Source organism: Pelodiscus sinensis, chromosome 10 (genome assembly GCF_052426305.1).
Source record: "Pelodiscus sinensis isolate ZL-2025 chromosome 10, ASM5242630v1, whole genome shotgun sequence".
NCBI lineage: Eukaryota > Metazoa > Chordata > Testudines > Trionychidae > Pelodiscus > Pelodiscus sinensis.
This window is the reverse complement of record NC_143061.1, coordinates 45,536,035-45,552,347: the sequence shown is the minus strand read 5'-3', so window position 1 is coordinate 45,552,347 and position 16,313 is coordinate 45,536,035. Positions and strand designations below refer to the sequence as shown.

The 16,313-nt window shown below is 42.1% G+C and overlaps 1 protein-coding gene across 6 annotated transcripts in view; it reads right to left on the bottom strand.

The window, feature by feature from the left end:
* PIK3CB (phosphatidylinositol-4,5-bisphosphate 3-kinase catalytic subunit beta) overlaps positions 1-16,313 on the bottom strand; it is a 225,115-nt gene that overhangs the window by 158,870 nt on the left and 49,932 nt on the right. For all 6 annotated transcript variants that reach the window (XM_075937519.2, XM_075937524.2, XM_089780866.1 and 3 more), the window contains 2 exons: positions 11,578-11,803; positions 1,257-1,480 (listed from right to left, as the gene is read on the bottom strand). In XM_075937519.2, coding sequence (XP_075793634.2) covers positions 1,257-1,480; positions 11,578-11,803 — 450 coding nt within the window. The remainder of the gene's footprint in view (positions 1-1,256; positions 1,481-11,577; positions 11,804-16,313) is intronic.

Genomic DNA, 16,313 nt, shown 5'->3' with positions numbered 1-16,313 from the left:
AGGAACCAATAGCATTGCAAGTCAGGGGCTGCCTGTATTCACAGCAGCCAAAGTCACGAAGAAGGCAAGCAACCACATTCTGCACCAGCTAAAATTTTCACTATGTTTTGTATCTGCTTCAGACCCAAAGAATTAAAGTGAATTAGTCTGTAAGTTACAAATACATGAACCTCTGGAGAAGTGGTAGGCAACCTGCGGCCTACTGGGGTTTTGTGTATGTCACCCGTCAGACATTTTGTTTACTGTTGCCCATTTGCAGAGTTGCCAGATTCTGCTGGTTTCTGCCAGTGTAGTTTTCCTCTCATTGGTATTACTAAATTACAAAGCAAGGGCATGTAAACTGAGTTATGTCCTGGTTGCACACAACATTGATTGTGAAAGCTGTGCTCTCCCTGTGCTGCTACAGTTCAACTGGCACACCCTGTAAATTCCAGGTACACTGGCACACCCTGTAAATTCTAGGTACACAAGTGCAGTTAGCAAAACTGAATCTGGAGCATTTCCAGCAGATCTAGGGAAGCAATATTCCCCTTTATTCAGCAAGGCCAACTCTGGGGCCCCCATTACAGAAAGGATGTGGATGCATTGGAGAAAGTCCAGCAGAGAGCAACAGAAAATGATTACAGGACTGGAGCACATGACTTATGAGGAGAGAGAGAGAGGTATTTGGGCTTATTTAGTCTACCGAAGACAAGAGTGATAGAGGACTTGATATCAGCCTTCAATTATCTGAAGGGGGGTTAGAGAGAGGATGTTCCAATGGTGACAAATGACAGAATGAAACCATTGTTTCTCAAGCTGCAATGGGGGAGGTCTAGCTTGGATATTAGGAATAGTTATTTCACAAGGAGGATGGTGAAGCACTGGAATGGGTTACTTAGAGAGTTGGTGGAATCTTCATAGCTAGAGGTTTTTAAGTTCTCCAGCTTGAGAAAGCCCTGGCTTGGATGATTTAGTTGGAATTAGTTCTGCTTTTAGCCGCGGTTGAACCCAATGACCTCCTGAAGTCTCTTTCAATTGCTTGATTCTATGTACTTCAGAACACAGATTCTGTCTTGGAATTTAACACTACAGTATTCAATTCATCATATATTTGATCAGGAATGATTTCCCTATCCCTTGGTGACTATATTGAACAGCAGTGTTCATCTCACATGAAAGACAACATGAAGTGTAGTTCTCAGATGAACTGTCATTCCAAATCAAAAAGTACATATATTTAGAAAGACTCCTATTCTGGCAAATACTAATTCTACCTGGCACTTATCAAAATGAACGGCCACTACAAGATTTCCACCATAGAGTTTATCTTGAAAGTTTTCTGGGATTGATGGTTCTTGTTCTGGTGGATAAGTATGGTTTAGCCAGTCAACCCAAGATAGGCCCACAAGTGACAGGAGTTTCTCTTCACTGATTCGCCGCATTTTACTACGGAATTCTTTCACTTCAGGATCCTGTAAAGCATCAAACTCATGGAGACCTAAAAAGATTCAAACAAGGAGCATTTAGTTACATAAATATTCTATAGTTATTCCCAAACACTCACCCTCAAAACTTTTGTTAACAGAGTTGAGATCACTTACTTTAAAAAGAAAAAAAAAATCAACATAATCACTAAAGACAAAGGAAATCATCAGGTGATGAACTTGCCATAAACCTCAGTTCATATGCCTTTCCACCTAAACATTTTTACTTCCAAAACTGCACAGAAAATTCTATTTTTCCTTATAGAGTTTTTGTTGGACCTGGAATTCAGTCAGTATTGCAAAGAAGAAGAAAAGAAAATTCTGCCCTAAAAGAAAATTGAAATGCAATGTTAACCATAGAATCATCACCACCACAACTTGTAACATGTTACAAGGTATCTAATATTTTGCAGGCAGCATTTTTTTATGAAATTCTTCACAAAAGTCATGCATAAAGTTGGGGAGAAAACACACCCCATTCTGAAATAAAGCACAGTAGAGTCCGGATTATCCGATCTTCGGTAATCTGACATTCCGCTTTATCCGACATAGCCGGATAAACTCTGAGGTTCTGTGGACCATTGTCAGGGGTTCCGAGAGAAATCCCCAGCCAGCCTAGCGCAGCACAAGTATGTGGCCCCCCCAAGGCCAGCCGCCCCGCGCTGCCATGCCGCATGCAGCCTCCCTTGCTGAAGAGGCTCCAGCAGCAGCCCCTGAAAGCGAAACTAAAACCCCGCACTACCGCCAACAGTCTGCCATGTGACCGGGCCAGTTTCCCTGCCCCAGCTGCTGACGTCCCTTGAATTGCAGCGCGTGGCAGGCGATTGAGAGTCCAGCCTGTGGGTCGGAGCCTCCTGCCGGCGCCACTTTATCCCCATCCCTGCATGGCCCCTTCCCTTTCTGCAGCCCCTGGGCGTTGGCCGGGAGAATGGCGCAGCTCACTGCCCCGTCGCTCCGGGCACTGCTGATACTGCTCCTGTTGCCGCTGTCCTTTTCGGCAGCCTCCAAGCAGAACATCCCCAAAGTGCTGCTGCCCTTCACCCGTAGTACCTGAATCAAGTACTGTACAGGTAATGTTCTGTACTCTGTATTATCTGACATTTTCGGTAATTCGACCACCTGTCGGTCCCGTTTAGGTCAGATAATCAGGACTCTACTGTAATTAAGACACTACATATGTGTTCCTCCTCATAACTTTTTAAATATATTATGAAGAGACTTATTAATGAGTCACCTTGAAAAGTTTCGATCACATCTATTAGCCAGAGGCCAATGAGTGACAGGGGGAACATGCTGACAAGAAGCCCTGCTCTTCAGACTGACTACCTAAAAAGAAGTTACTCACCTTCGTGCAGTAACAATTGTTCTTCGAGATGTGTCCTCCCCATGGGTGCTGCACTGTAGGAGTCGGGCTCATCCCAGCGCTGCAGATCAGAGATTTTCAAGAGCCATAGTCAGCCGGACTGCGCATGCATGGTCAGCATCTCATGCCCTTTGCCTGTCACACGCGGTCTTACTCCTGCCAGTTCCTCTCATCTGCTCAGTCATGTGAAACAAGAAACTGAACACACGATTCCTAAGTGGTGAGGAGGGCAGGTAGTGGAGCACTCACAGGGACACACATCTTAAAGAACCATCGTTACTGCACAAAGGTGAATAACTTTGAGTAGTGTCCCTGTGGGTGCTCCACTGTAGGTGACTCCATAGCAGTATTCAGCAATGTCCAGCTGGTGGGCCCCGGAATCAGGGTCTGCTCTGGTATGAAAGTACTGTAGTGGCGACTGAGGAGTCCACCACAAGTTGTTGTAAGATTGCATAGTTCTTCATGAACGTAGCATTGTATGACCATGTAGCTGCTCAACAAATATCACAGAGGGGAATTCCTTGTAGAACGGCAGTAGATGTGGCTATTGCCCTGGTAGAATGGGCCTTATGTTGGGAAGGTAGTGTTAAGTTGCGAATAGAATAATAGGTCATGATACATGGGACTATAAGTCTGGCAATATGTTGGAAAGATAATGCTCGACCTTTAGATCATTCAGCGAAAGATATTAAACAGTCCCGTGTCCTTTCAACGTAAAAGGCCAGCACGTGACTGACATGGAGGGTGTGGAGGGATGCCTCTTGGTAGTAATCCATGTGGTTTGGGGTAGGAGGTAGGAAGTACAATTGGCTCATTCATATGAAAGTCAATAGAGACTTTAGGGATAAAACGCCAGATGAGGGAGTAGTGACAACAAGTCTGCAGTATATGGTGGTTCCAAGACCTACAAGTTCACTGGCCCTGCAGGCGAATGTTATTGCTAGCAAAAACAACAGCTTCAGTGTCAGCATATCGAGTGGGATGGTTGCCAGAGGTTCAAAGGGATGACGCGTTAGCAGGGCTCGCCGAGCAGCGGTGAGTTCCGCTCACGAGCCGCGTGGTTCTGCGCATGCGCAGATTATTTGCGTATGTGCAGATCGCTCTGTGCCAGCTCTTCCGGGGTGTAATCTACTCATCACGGGTGAGGAGATTACATTGTTTGTCAAGCCCTGTGCGCTAGAGTATCCAGTATCGAGTCCAGGTTCCAGCTTGGGGGTGGGGACCTGTGAGGGGGACTGAGGTTCAAGAAGCCTTCTAGGAACCTCTTTGTGGTAGGTGGGTGAACACTGATATGCCATGTATAGAACGGTGAAAGGCAGTAATCGCTGCTAGATGCACTTTTAGTGTCGCAACTGACAGGCCCATTTGCTTCACATAGAGAACATAAATCAAGAATTTTGAGCAGTAATGAAACGAATGGGTCAATCTGGTTCTCCGAGCACCAGGTACAAAATCTGTGCCATTTTGCCACGCATGTAATACATATTCGCAATATTGTCGGTAAGTATTCTGACGGTTGTACCAGACATGTAGTTCTGGAAGTGAGTGCAAGCATTGAGGACTGCTCTGAGTTTGAGGAGATTTATATGAAGAGCCGCCTCTGATATGGACCATTGGCCCTGCATCATCATGTCATCCATGTGTATGCCCCAGCCAGTAAGGGAGGCATCTGTAGTTATGTGCCTTGATGGCTGCAATCAGCGGAACGGTACGCCTGCCAGACGGTTGTGTGGTTTGGTCCACCATATGAGAGAAATATGGTGAGGGTCGGAGGGAGAGGTCACTAGTCTGTGGATACTGTGTCTCATGGAGACATATACCATCACCAGCCAATGTTGGAGGCAGTGAAAATGCAGTCATGCTGATTTGCAAAAATGCTGATCACAAGTGGTAGCCGCCATATGACCCAATAACTGTAAACAGGTGATAATTGAAACAGCTGGGGCATGAAATAGGACGTGCAACAGGTTGCATCATCTGAAACCACTCGACAGGTAAGTAAGCTCATGCCCAAGGGGCGTCTAAATGGGCCCCTATAAAGTTCAGAGTTTGAGATGGCTCAATTGTCAACTTCTGTTCATTTATGATTAATCCAAGGGAGTCGAAGGTCTGTCTCTCTATTGTGACCATATGATTTATTTTCTCGTACGATTGTCCCTCTGAGGCAATCATCTAGGTAGAGAAAAATCATAACTCCCTCTCACCGCAGGTGGGACACCACTACCGCCAGAATTTTTGAGAATATCCTGGGGGCGGATGCAAGCCCAAAGGGTAGAACTTGATATTGGAAAAGCTCGTTGGCAACTCTGAAATGAAGGAATCATCTGTTCGCTGGATGAATGGCAATATGGAAATAAGTATCCTGCAGGTCGAGGGCTGCAAACCAGTCTCCGTTGTCTAAAGAAGGGATTATAGCAGTTAAGGTGACCATCTTGAACCATTGTTTTCAGAGGTGTCAACTGAGCTTGCAAAGGTTGAGTACTGGTCTCCAGCCTCCTGTTTCTTTTCCTAGGTGAGAAAATAAGAAGAATAAAACCCTTTTCCCATGAACTCTGTTGGTACCCTCTCTATGGCCCCATTATGAAGGGGGCGATGGACCTCTTGTTTTAGTAAGTCCTTGTGAGAATATTCCCTGAAGAGGGACAGGGTAGATGGGGAGGGAGGAGGAAGAGATTGGAAGGGAATGGTGAGGCCCTTCGACATAATCTCCAATACCCAACCGTCTGAGGTAATCCTGGCCCACTGGTGACAGAATGGCCTCAGGCGATGATGAAAAATACAAGACCCTTGGTGTTGTGGGTAGTCAACGTGCGATGCCTGCGTACCCTCAACTGAGTAGTCAAATTTGCTGCCTTGGTGCTGCCTGAGTGGATGTACAATTGGTCTGGGTGTGTCTCCATTGAGGACGTTGCTTCATATGTGGCTGATCGAAGGCGCTATGTTGTTGTTGGAAGTATGGTTATCCATGCCCCCTTTGTGGGTTGTAACGCTTGCATCTATATGGGGGCGTGTACATTCCCAACCCAATGTGGTTCTGGTGTTCTTTTCTGAATGAAGCACCTCATTTGTCTTTTCCGTGAACCACCTTTGCTTTTCAAATGGGAGGTCTTCCACTTTTCTCTTGAGTTCTTTTGGGACTCCACCGGATGCCAGCCATGATGATTTCCTCATGGCAATAGCTATGGCCATGGACTGGGCCACGGTGTCCACTATGTCGAGAGCAATCTGTAGACCAGCTCTCGCAAAGCAACAGCCCTCTTGCACGACTGCCTTTAAGAGGGGTCTTTTAGCCTCTGGTAGATGTTGCATCAAGTCAGTCAACTTTGTATAACTGTCAAAGTTTTGGTTTGATAAGAGGGTGGCATAGTTCAAAATTCTGAGCAGCAATTTGGCTGAGGAGTATACCTTCCCGCCAAAAATGTCCAATTTCTTGCTCTCTGTCAGATGATATATTTCTATATTGTGGAACCTTGGCCCTCTGTTGCTCTGTGTCCACAACCAAGGAATTTGATTGTGGGTGACTGAACAAATTCCAGACCCTCGAATGGTACGAAGTATTTCTTGTCAGCATATTTACTGGTCAGCGGGATGGACACTGGGGTTTGCCAGATTTTTTTTGGCAGCCTCCATGATCACCTCAATCGGCAGAGCAGTCTTTGCCCAATGTTGACGGTGCAGATCCTTAAAAAGGTGTTATTGTTTGCCCTGAACTTCTGCCAACTGAACCTCTTGGCTCTCCACAATCCATTTAAACAACTCTTGGAATTGTCTGACGTTGTCCAATGGAGATATATCCCCTGGAATTATTGCATCAACAGGAGAAAACAATGAGAGGTCAGTAGGAGACGTGTCAGGTTGAGGATCTTCAGCATCCAATAACTGACCCCCCTTGGGTTCCGACTGGTGTGACTGCTGTGTCAGGCTCTGAGGAGGGCATGGTTGGAAGGTGTTGCTCCCTTGTTGTGGTTGGGAGGGAATGATGCCTGGGCGACTGATGGTAACATGGAGACCCGCCTGTGAGAGCATGACCAGTGATGATGATAATATGGTCTGGAGTAGTGGTAATAATAATGATCAGACTGTGATGGTGAAGACCGCCTGGAAGACATTGCACTTCTGTATCGGCTGTGATGTATTGACCGTAGAGATAGCATAGGAGAATGCGGGTAACTTAGAGATGGTGGTGGTGAAGGGGAGAATGTCTTCCATAATCCCTTGTGTCTCTCCGCAGCGCCATGTAGTATGGAGAGGGAGACCTCTGTCAAGGAGAATATGTGCGTGCTGTGTGGTGTTCAAGATACATACTCGTCACTGGGGAACTCGGTGGAGGGGTTAAGGATGGTGCTGGTGAGAAGGTAGGCGAGGGAAAGCAAGAGAAGCGGAGAGTATTGGTTTTTGCAGCTGCTTTCTTCGGTGCCGCCCCCATCTCAGCACGTTTTGGTGCGGATAGACTCGGTGTCAGTTCCAAAGCCAACGGTGCCACTTGTGTTGGTGCTTGGCACGTGGCTACTGGTAGTTGACGCCTCTGGTGTCGAGGTCGATGTGGGTCTGAGGCAGTTGCGGTGGAGGAATCCGAGAGTTGAAGTGCCCTATCAAACATAATCATCCTCAGGTGCATTTCCCTTTCTCTGTGGGCCCTGGCTGTGAGTTTTGAACAACGTACATATTTCTGTGGCATGTGTGTCTCACTAAGCAATGAATACATGATGCACGCCCGTCCAAGGTCGGCACGGCTTCGCGGCAGATGTCACACTTTTTAAAACCTGGTGAGCCAGGCATTTTGTGATCTATCCTTTTCTTCTTCTTTTCCTTCCCTCTTCTCCCCCCTCCAGCAGTTTCAATGAACAAACTAAATCCAACTACATTTGGGTTTTTTTTTAACTAATGAACAAATTGAACATGAGTTAACAAGACTACAATGAGAACTAACTATTTACAGGAATCTACAACTAAAAATAATCTTTTACAATCGAATCTGACAGGATGGGAGAAAGGCAAAGCTCTATCTGCGACCGAAGACAGTTGAAGAACTGGCGGGAGTCAGATCACGCGCGACAGACAAATGGTGCGAGACACTGACTGTGCAGGCACGGTCCAGCTGACTACAGCTCTTGGAAAATCTCCGATCTGCGGCGTCGGGAAGAGCCCAACACCTACAGTGCAGCACCCACGGGGACACTACTCTAAGAAGAAAGGAGATTTTTCACAGTTTCTTGACAGAGCATGGTGCCTTTATCTTTCTTGCAGACTCTACCAGTTGAATAAGATTTAGATAAATAACTTTGAAGAGACATTTTGAATAAAAAACTTCTAGAAAATATGAAAATTTGGCCTTTTCTGCTCCGAAAATCATATAAAAAATTAATAATCCAAACAGATTCCTTTCCTTGAAGCCAAATCCAACAAAAGTCTTTTTTAAACATATAGGAGAAAATTTGAGTGCTTTGAAGATCTCCTGGAGTCACATTTTTTGTTCAAACCCATATATGCTGTGATGAGGCTCTGACCTTGCTTTGGTGGGTCCCGCTCTTCCTGGTGGATTATGCTTGCCTCAGAGGCTCACTGTAACCCTTACTCACAGCTTACTAAGCCAATTTCATCATAGGCTAGCAAGGGAGTTGGTGGGAGAACTCCCATAGTCTGTTGCCCCCGTGGCTTAATGAGAACAATTTAGCCTTCTGTCCCAACATGGGCCTGTCTCCCCAGTTATTTGCTGTCACTAAGTGATCAGGGAGGGCTGAGGGGAACCCAGGCCCAGGTACTCTCGTGACAGCAGATGCTGGAGCTGCTTCACTTCCATGGTCCACCATCCCTCAACGCCTGCTTCACTCTTACGGCAGTGGAGAATGAACTGGCTATTCTGGACTGAGCATTCCAAAGTTTGTAATTACATTTTGAGAGCAGAAAAGTTAATGCAATATGGGGGTAAGGACTCAGTTCAACGGTAGGAACAAAAGTCTCTCTCCCTGTGTCAAAGCTAAATAAGACAACAGCCCTCCTCTCTGACCCCCAAAAGAGGAGTATGAAGATTGGACAAGATTAGGACACTTTACCTTCCTGCTTCCTTCCATTCTGCAAGGCAGCAGATGGTAAGTAAAGCAGTGTGGCCCGACATTTTGACAACATCAATCAGGAATCATTTGGAAGCCACCAGTTCTTCCTCCCACAAGTTATTAGGAAGTAGGAGAGGATAGAAAGATGCTCTGGGGAAAGATGCTCTGGGTTGCTTACAAAAAGCTAACGGTGTGACATACAGTGAAGTTTACCTCAGCATCTCTCTTGTGATTTTTAAATTAGTACAAATCTGATACTTCAGTCAACATAAGATGAAAAGTTTTCACAAGCCAAATCTACTTGTGTAGTTTTGCTAAACCTATGCAAATCAAAATCAGAAAGCTCTCTGCTCTACTTCAATACATCATTTAGAAAAATATTCTCCAAAATTATGCCAAAGCACTTTTTAAGAACCAGAGTTTCACCTTATAAGTTCATATTAAAATGCATCATTTTTCCAAAGCACAAAATAGGAGCCCAAGGTTAGATTTGCACATAAACATCTTGCAGAGTCATAAAAACTGAAATTAAAGACTCTTTCAGAAAACTATTTTTGGAGTGTGTAAATGGCTCCATTGTCACTTTGAACAAACAAGCAGACAATGTGCTGCTGAAACTAAACAAAAGTTGTAGTCTGTCTTAAAGAACTAACAATTCTCCATTGTCTTGCTGTGCAGCATTTGACCTCACTAGTCCCTATTTATCTTCATTTGTATCTGTAAGTGAATAATTTGACCATGTTTAAAAATGAAAATTCTGTACAGGCAGTCCCCGGGTTACATGGATCCGACTTACATCGGATCCCTACTTACAAACGGGGTGAGGCAACCTTGCACTAGCTGCTTCTCCCCAGCAGAACAGGGAGACGCGAAGCTAGCGCCCTCCCCCCCCCCCCCCTCCAGCAGACTAGGGAGACGCGGAGAGGCTTTTCTCAGCAGACACCTCAGCTTGAAAATAAAGGACTGAGGGAAGTGAGGTGTGGGAGAATAAAACTGAGCTCTGGAGAAATGTTTGGCTAGAGTTTCCCCTACAATATGTACCAGTTCCGACTTACATACAAATTCAACTTAAGAACAAATCTACAGTCCCTATCTTGTACGTAACCCGGGGACTGCCTGTACTAAAAAAGCTAAAAGCAATTCACTGATAGAGCAGTGTAAATCCTCTATAAAACATCTTAACAGCTTTTCATTACGTTGAAAGATATCAACAGTATAAGCCGTCATCTGAAGAAGTGGGCTGCGCCCATGAAAGCTCAAGATACCATCTACAGGTTTTATTAGTCTTTAAAGTGCTACCCGACTATTTGTTGTTTAAGTTTTTCCTATTAAGAAATGCAAAACACCCTGTTATGCACATTATTGGGATCCTTATTGTAATATTCTTCACAGTAAAAATACTTTTTTCTAATCGCTAATTATTACATTGATCAGACTTGCCTTATTTCAATAGTCATAGTGTTACTTACTGATCTACGACAGACCGAATTTCTCTAAAAAAAAAGAGATTCTTACTTAGATTAAAAACCAGAACCTACAGGCACCAAAGGGAATTTTATCTAGGCTTCTCAAATAGTTATCCCTCTCTTTCACACACAAAACCTAAACAAGCCTTTACAATCAGTTCAGATATTAGGACCATTTTGGATCTAAACCCCTAACCTTCTGTTCCAGAGAGATATTAATGTGATATGGAAGTTGTGCTGCGAGTTTTAAATGGCCTCCTCTCTCGCTAGGAGAGTTACAAAGAAAATAATAATTAAAAAATCCTCCCACCCACATAATACTTAGGGGATATAGGAGGAGCAGGGAAATATTTTTCTGTAGTTCTTCAGTGGAAATCTCATGGGTTTCCCACTTACAAGTCTCATGAACCCTGTGTGAAACTGTGCAGAATTCCCTAGCTCAAAGCTTTTTGGCCCTCAGACAGCAATAGTTCAAATCAATCCGTCCTACTAATCCTTAATCAACAAAAGGCTGATCTTTAAGGTGCTACTAGACTATTTGTTGTTGTTTTAAGTTTTGCCTGTATAATCTCTTTTCTTTTTGTCCCTTTGCAGGAAATGTCTTGCCTTGATAGTGGACAACCAGGCTGATACTCTCTGGGTAACCAGTTTACCCATTAACATCCCTACTTAGAAGACATTTTTTTTTTGAGCTAAGGAGTTCTGCTAAGTCTCATGCTAGGAGCTGGAGTCCAAAGACTGAGAATCCACTGAAGATCATATCTTCAGGAAATTGATCTAAGTGGTATAAATGTCACGATGCCACTATAAAAAATTACTTGGATTTTTATTATTTTGTTAAATTATATTTCAAACTAGCAGTAAGGCACTCGATCCAGTTTATGTCTGCTCTCACACGATTCCAGTCACTTCAGCTTCATTCTTATGTATTATGACTTCACCAGAAGGGTTATAATTGCTTCAGAAATCAATAATATAGCACATTTTTGATAATTCTATTCATTTGGTTACAAAAATTACCTCAGTATAATTTTTAAAATTTCTGATATGTGTCAGAATGGTATTTAAAATATTTCTTAAGTTACATTTGTATCTGATTTAGAATGGGACGTTCTAGAAAATAAACGCTGAGGTGGAAATATCCTGGCCTCTGGGAAAATTAACTTATACAAAATAAAATTCTCCTCCACTTCCCCAAATAAAACAGAACAAAAAAAATTTGAAATTACCTTTTCCTATAAGAACACCTATTTTGGAATCCAATTTTTCTCCTGGGTCACAGTTCCTTGTCACTAGTTTGAGAACAGGAAGAAAGGGTCTAACGTCACATAGCCTTCGTGTTTCATCCTCTAATTCCTCACGTACAGCCGTCTGGTTCACACATGAGAACATGTAAGAGTCAATCTCCATAAGAAGATGAAATAGAGGGTAGCTGTGTGCCTGCTTCCATAGTAGCTGCAAATAAGAAATGCATATACTGAGGGTTATTTTAAAAACTTTGTTTAACTTCAGAAAGCTGATATTCCTCACAGTGTGAAGGCTTTATTCTAATAACAAAGTCCCATTCATTTCATGATCAGGTCATTGTGAGACACTCAGATACTGCACTGATAGAGCCATATATGTTTAACTGGCCTACTATGTCATGCCGCAGGCCTGGTCAAGCTGAAGCAGCATCCCACCCACACCATGGTTGGCCTAGCTGGGCTGGCGCAGCACCCCTCCCTGCTGTGCACTGGAAACTACTCTGGCAGGCAAGGCACTGGTTAACAAGGTACCCTAGCATGCTGGTAAGTCAGTGCTTACTGGGTAACCAGTTAACTCTTTCATCCCTATGTTTTACCTGGAGAAAGCACATATGTGTTAAGTTATCCTGAATTAAAATTCAGTGAAGACAAGACCTTAATTTAAGAAAAACAACAGCATAAACAGATCCTAGGGCCAAAACTCCTTTATACTAGCCAGCAAATTGACATTCTCCTGCATCCACTCTGGTGCCTCCCCATCACAATCTTGTCCTTCCCCCAAATTTTTGGGGATTTTTTTTCCTATTTTATTTAAAAGGTGAGAAATCTAGAAGATGGGAGGAGGGAACAGTGTGAGCAAAGGAGATGTATGCAGCTAATTTCAAGAAATAAGACTGAAATAATTGTATCTATCATTTTCATTTAACATTAATTCTTTCTACAGTTTAAAAAAAATCACAGATTACATACATAAAATGGTTGGTCTAAACAACTGATTCTTACAGAGGTTTTAATACTTTTTTCAGTAACTCCAATTAGCTGAGGATTTTATCAGTAGGCGGAGTTTAAAAAAAAAAATCTTTTCACTTCGAAAATGTTTGCTAATCAACAATTTCTTCCCATAGAAATTCAAACTAAGGCTTTTGACCAATTTTGAAAACTGTATATCTATTCTTTATATCTATTCATGAGAGTCAGCTTGGAAAACGAGCCCAATTCTTATCTTCCATTGTTCTCTCCTCCTCCCCCTCACAACTAAAAGCCACTGATCTATGGAATTACTGCTGATTTATATAGGTGCACATAACTTCAGAATCAGGCCCTCACATTGAGTTACACTGCATCTATTCATTTCAAAATTGAAAACTAGTTAATCTTTCTTGGTATTCTTAAACTGAGGTGTTTTTTCCCCCCAAAGTGACATTTATTTTACACATTCCTAAATTGAATCACTACAAGCATCATAACAGGAAAAGTGAAATCAGTGACAGGAAAGGAGTTCTCTTCAGTTACTGTTCAAAAGTTGTGTATAAAGCTTTTTACCCTAGCTTCCCTAAAGGTTTTCATAGAACAAGAACTAAAGAACCAAAAGTGTGATCTCAAAAGTATTTTAAATCTTTGGACAAAGAATCTTTTAAAGCAGTGTTTCTTACACTATGTTCTACAGAACACTGGTATTCCGTGAACAACTCGCAGGTGTGCCATGACCTCTTCTTTGTTTTTGTTACTACTTTGTTTTTGTCTGACAATTTTTTTTGAAGAACATTTTCATAGGTGTTCCACATAAATAAAAATTATTGTTCGGTGTTCCGTGGTCTCAAAAAGTTTAAGAAACACTGCTTTAAAGTGCTTCTGTTAGTAGAGCCAGTTCTATACATTTTTAAGGCTAGAAGAGACAATCAAATCATCTAGTCTAATCATATGTATACCACAGGCATTTCAAATTTCTTCCAATTTCACCTCTGCATTGAGCCTTAATAATTTGCATTTGCCTAAAGCATATATTTCAGAAAGGCATCCAGTTTTGAAAAGACATCAGAGATAGACAGAGACTCCAAACAATTGTGGGTTGTGCCCACAAAAGCTCATGATACCATCTACATTTTTTGTTAGTCTCTAAGGCTATGTCTAGACTGCAGGCTTCTTTCGAAAGTATCTTTCGAAAGATCGCGTCTAGACTGCAGGCGGATCTTTCGAAAGAGAAATCCGCTTTTTCGAAAGAGAGCACCCAGCGAGTCTGGATGCTCTCTTTCGAAGACGGCCTCTTTACATTGAAGAACGCCTTCCTTCGAAAGAAGAACTTTCGAAGGAAGGCGTTCTTCCTCGTGAAACGAGGTTTACCGCCATCGAAAGAAAAGCCGTGTTCTTTCGAAATAATTTCGAAAGAACGCGGCTTGAGTCTGGACGCAGGGGAAGTTTTTTCGGGAAAAGGCTACTTTTCCCGAAAAAAAAACCTGAGTCTGGACACGGCCTATGGTGCTGCAGGACTATTAGTTGTTTAAGTTTTTTCAGTTATAGAGTAACATGGTTACTCCTCTAATACTTTTATTTCCCTTCGTAGTTTGTTCAAGTATATATGCACCTTCACTGTTAAAAATCTGTGCCTTATTTATAATTTTATTTTGCCTGGCTTCAGCTCCAGCCTTTAGTACTGGTTTAATTTAGCTGAGAAATGTATATACTTTAGTTATCTGCATTTTCTGACTCTGAAGGTACTGATAAGCTAATCAAATCATATCTGAATCTATTTGTTTAACCAACCAGAATAAGCATCTCATTTAGTATCTCAGTAAGGCATTTTTTCCAGCCCACACATAATTTTGGCTTTTTTTACTACACCTTTTCCAGTGTTTCAATAGCCTTTTTAAAATATTGACATCAGCAGCATATATGGTATTCCACACCATAGATCTCATCAGTGCCATATAAGGTGGTAAAACTTACTTCACTATTCTTGTTTATTCATTCAATGATCTCATTCTTTTCAGAGTCAGTGCTTTCTAAGGAACTGTTCCCCCATTCTACAGGTATTGCTTGCACTATTTTTAAATGTATAATTTTGCACTTTCCTGTATTAAAATACAATTTTGATTAATCTCTGGTTACTATGAAACCCAGGTCACTCTATATGAGTGCCCTTGCTCCTTCATTATGCATCTCTCCACCAATCTGTGCATCACCTGAACATTTTATCAGCAGTATTTATTTTCAGATAATTGACAGAACTGTTTAAAAGCACTGGACTTCACACAAATCTCTAAGGCACCTCACTCAGAACACTCCTATTGGATAAGGAGTTCCCACAGATGGCTACTTTTTGAGATCTGTCACCTTGCCTCTTAGAGTATATCTACACTAGCCCCCTTGTTCGAACTAGGGAGGCTAATGTAGGCATTCAAACTTGCAAATGAAGCCCATGATTTAAATATCCCAGGTTCTATTTGCATCTTCCGTCCGGGCACCATTTTTCCACCTCGTGGAATGAGGTGTAACAGTTAACTCGAACTAAGGACTTAGTTCGAGTTAACATTTGACCGCCACGTGTAGCTGCGGGCAGTTAGTTCGGACTAAGGGGATTTAAAAATGGCGCCCAGATGGAAGATGCAAATAAAGCCCAGGATATTTAAATCCCGGGCTTCATTTGCAACTTTGAATGCCTACATTAGCTTCCCTAGTTCGAACTAGGGGGCTAGTGTAGACATACCCTTAGAGCGTATGTTAAATGAATTATTTCCATATTATTCATGCTATTTTTAAACAAATGTTGTGAGGTACTAAATCAAACACTTTACCAAAAAGATTCTAAATATTACAACTACACAATCATATTTTGTAAATCCAACATGTAATCTGAAAGAACAAAATCATTTGACAAGAATGATTTTCCATAAAACTACGTTGACACTAGATTCCTATCCTTTAATTCTTGATCCCCTTAATGGCATATGATTTTTTCCATTATTTCACTCAGAAATAATGTCAGACTAATCAGCTCTACAGTTCCCCAGATCATCCCACCCAGCCTTTTTGAATATTGGCACAGCATTGTCTTCTAGGGTTTTCACCATACATTTATTTGACAGTAAATGTAAAAGATATATGCCTCTTCATTTAAAAACAAGTAGTCCTGTGGCACTATACAGACTAATAAAGGTACTAGGATCATGAGCTTTCATGGGAAAAACCTCTGATAAAGTGTCATTTTTAAAGTTACAGACTAAACATGGCTACCTCTGAGACTTCTTTTCATGTAAGCATTCAATTATTAGTGAAGATGTCACATTTAAGCTAAAATATAAAAGAATAACTCACATGAAAGTATTTTAATATGCACAGAATGTCTCATTTTGTGAAGACAAACATATTAAACCACCGCCCTACCTATGTACTTCTTATAATCAGCGCACTGGAAACAAATCTCATACTGTAGATCCTTAAATGTATTATACCAGCAGTTCTTTGAACAGAGAGAGGGTTTCCCTCTCAAAAACAAGGTACCATCACTGCAGATCTCTATATCACCTTCTCTATTTTCTAAAGCCATGATCAAGAAGGACCACCTCTGCAGATTGAAAAAAAAAAAATAGCTTAGTCATCATAGTTATTTAAATTATTGGCCTCTCTCATGATGATGAATGCCAGCAAGAGTGCTGATTCTGCTGTGGTCACTTGCTCACTATGGAATGGTTTAAGAAAGACACCCTGTTTATCATATTCAA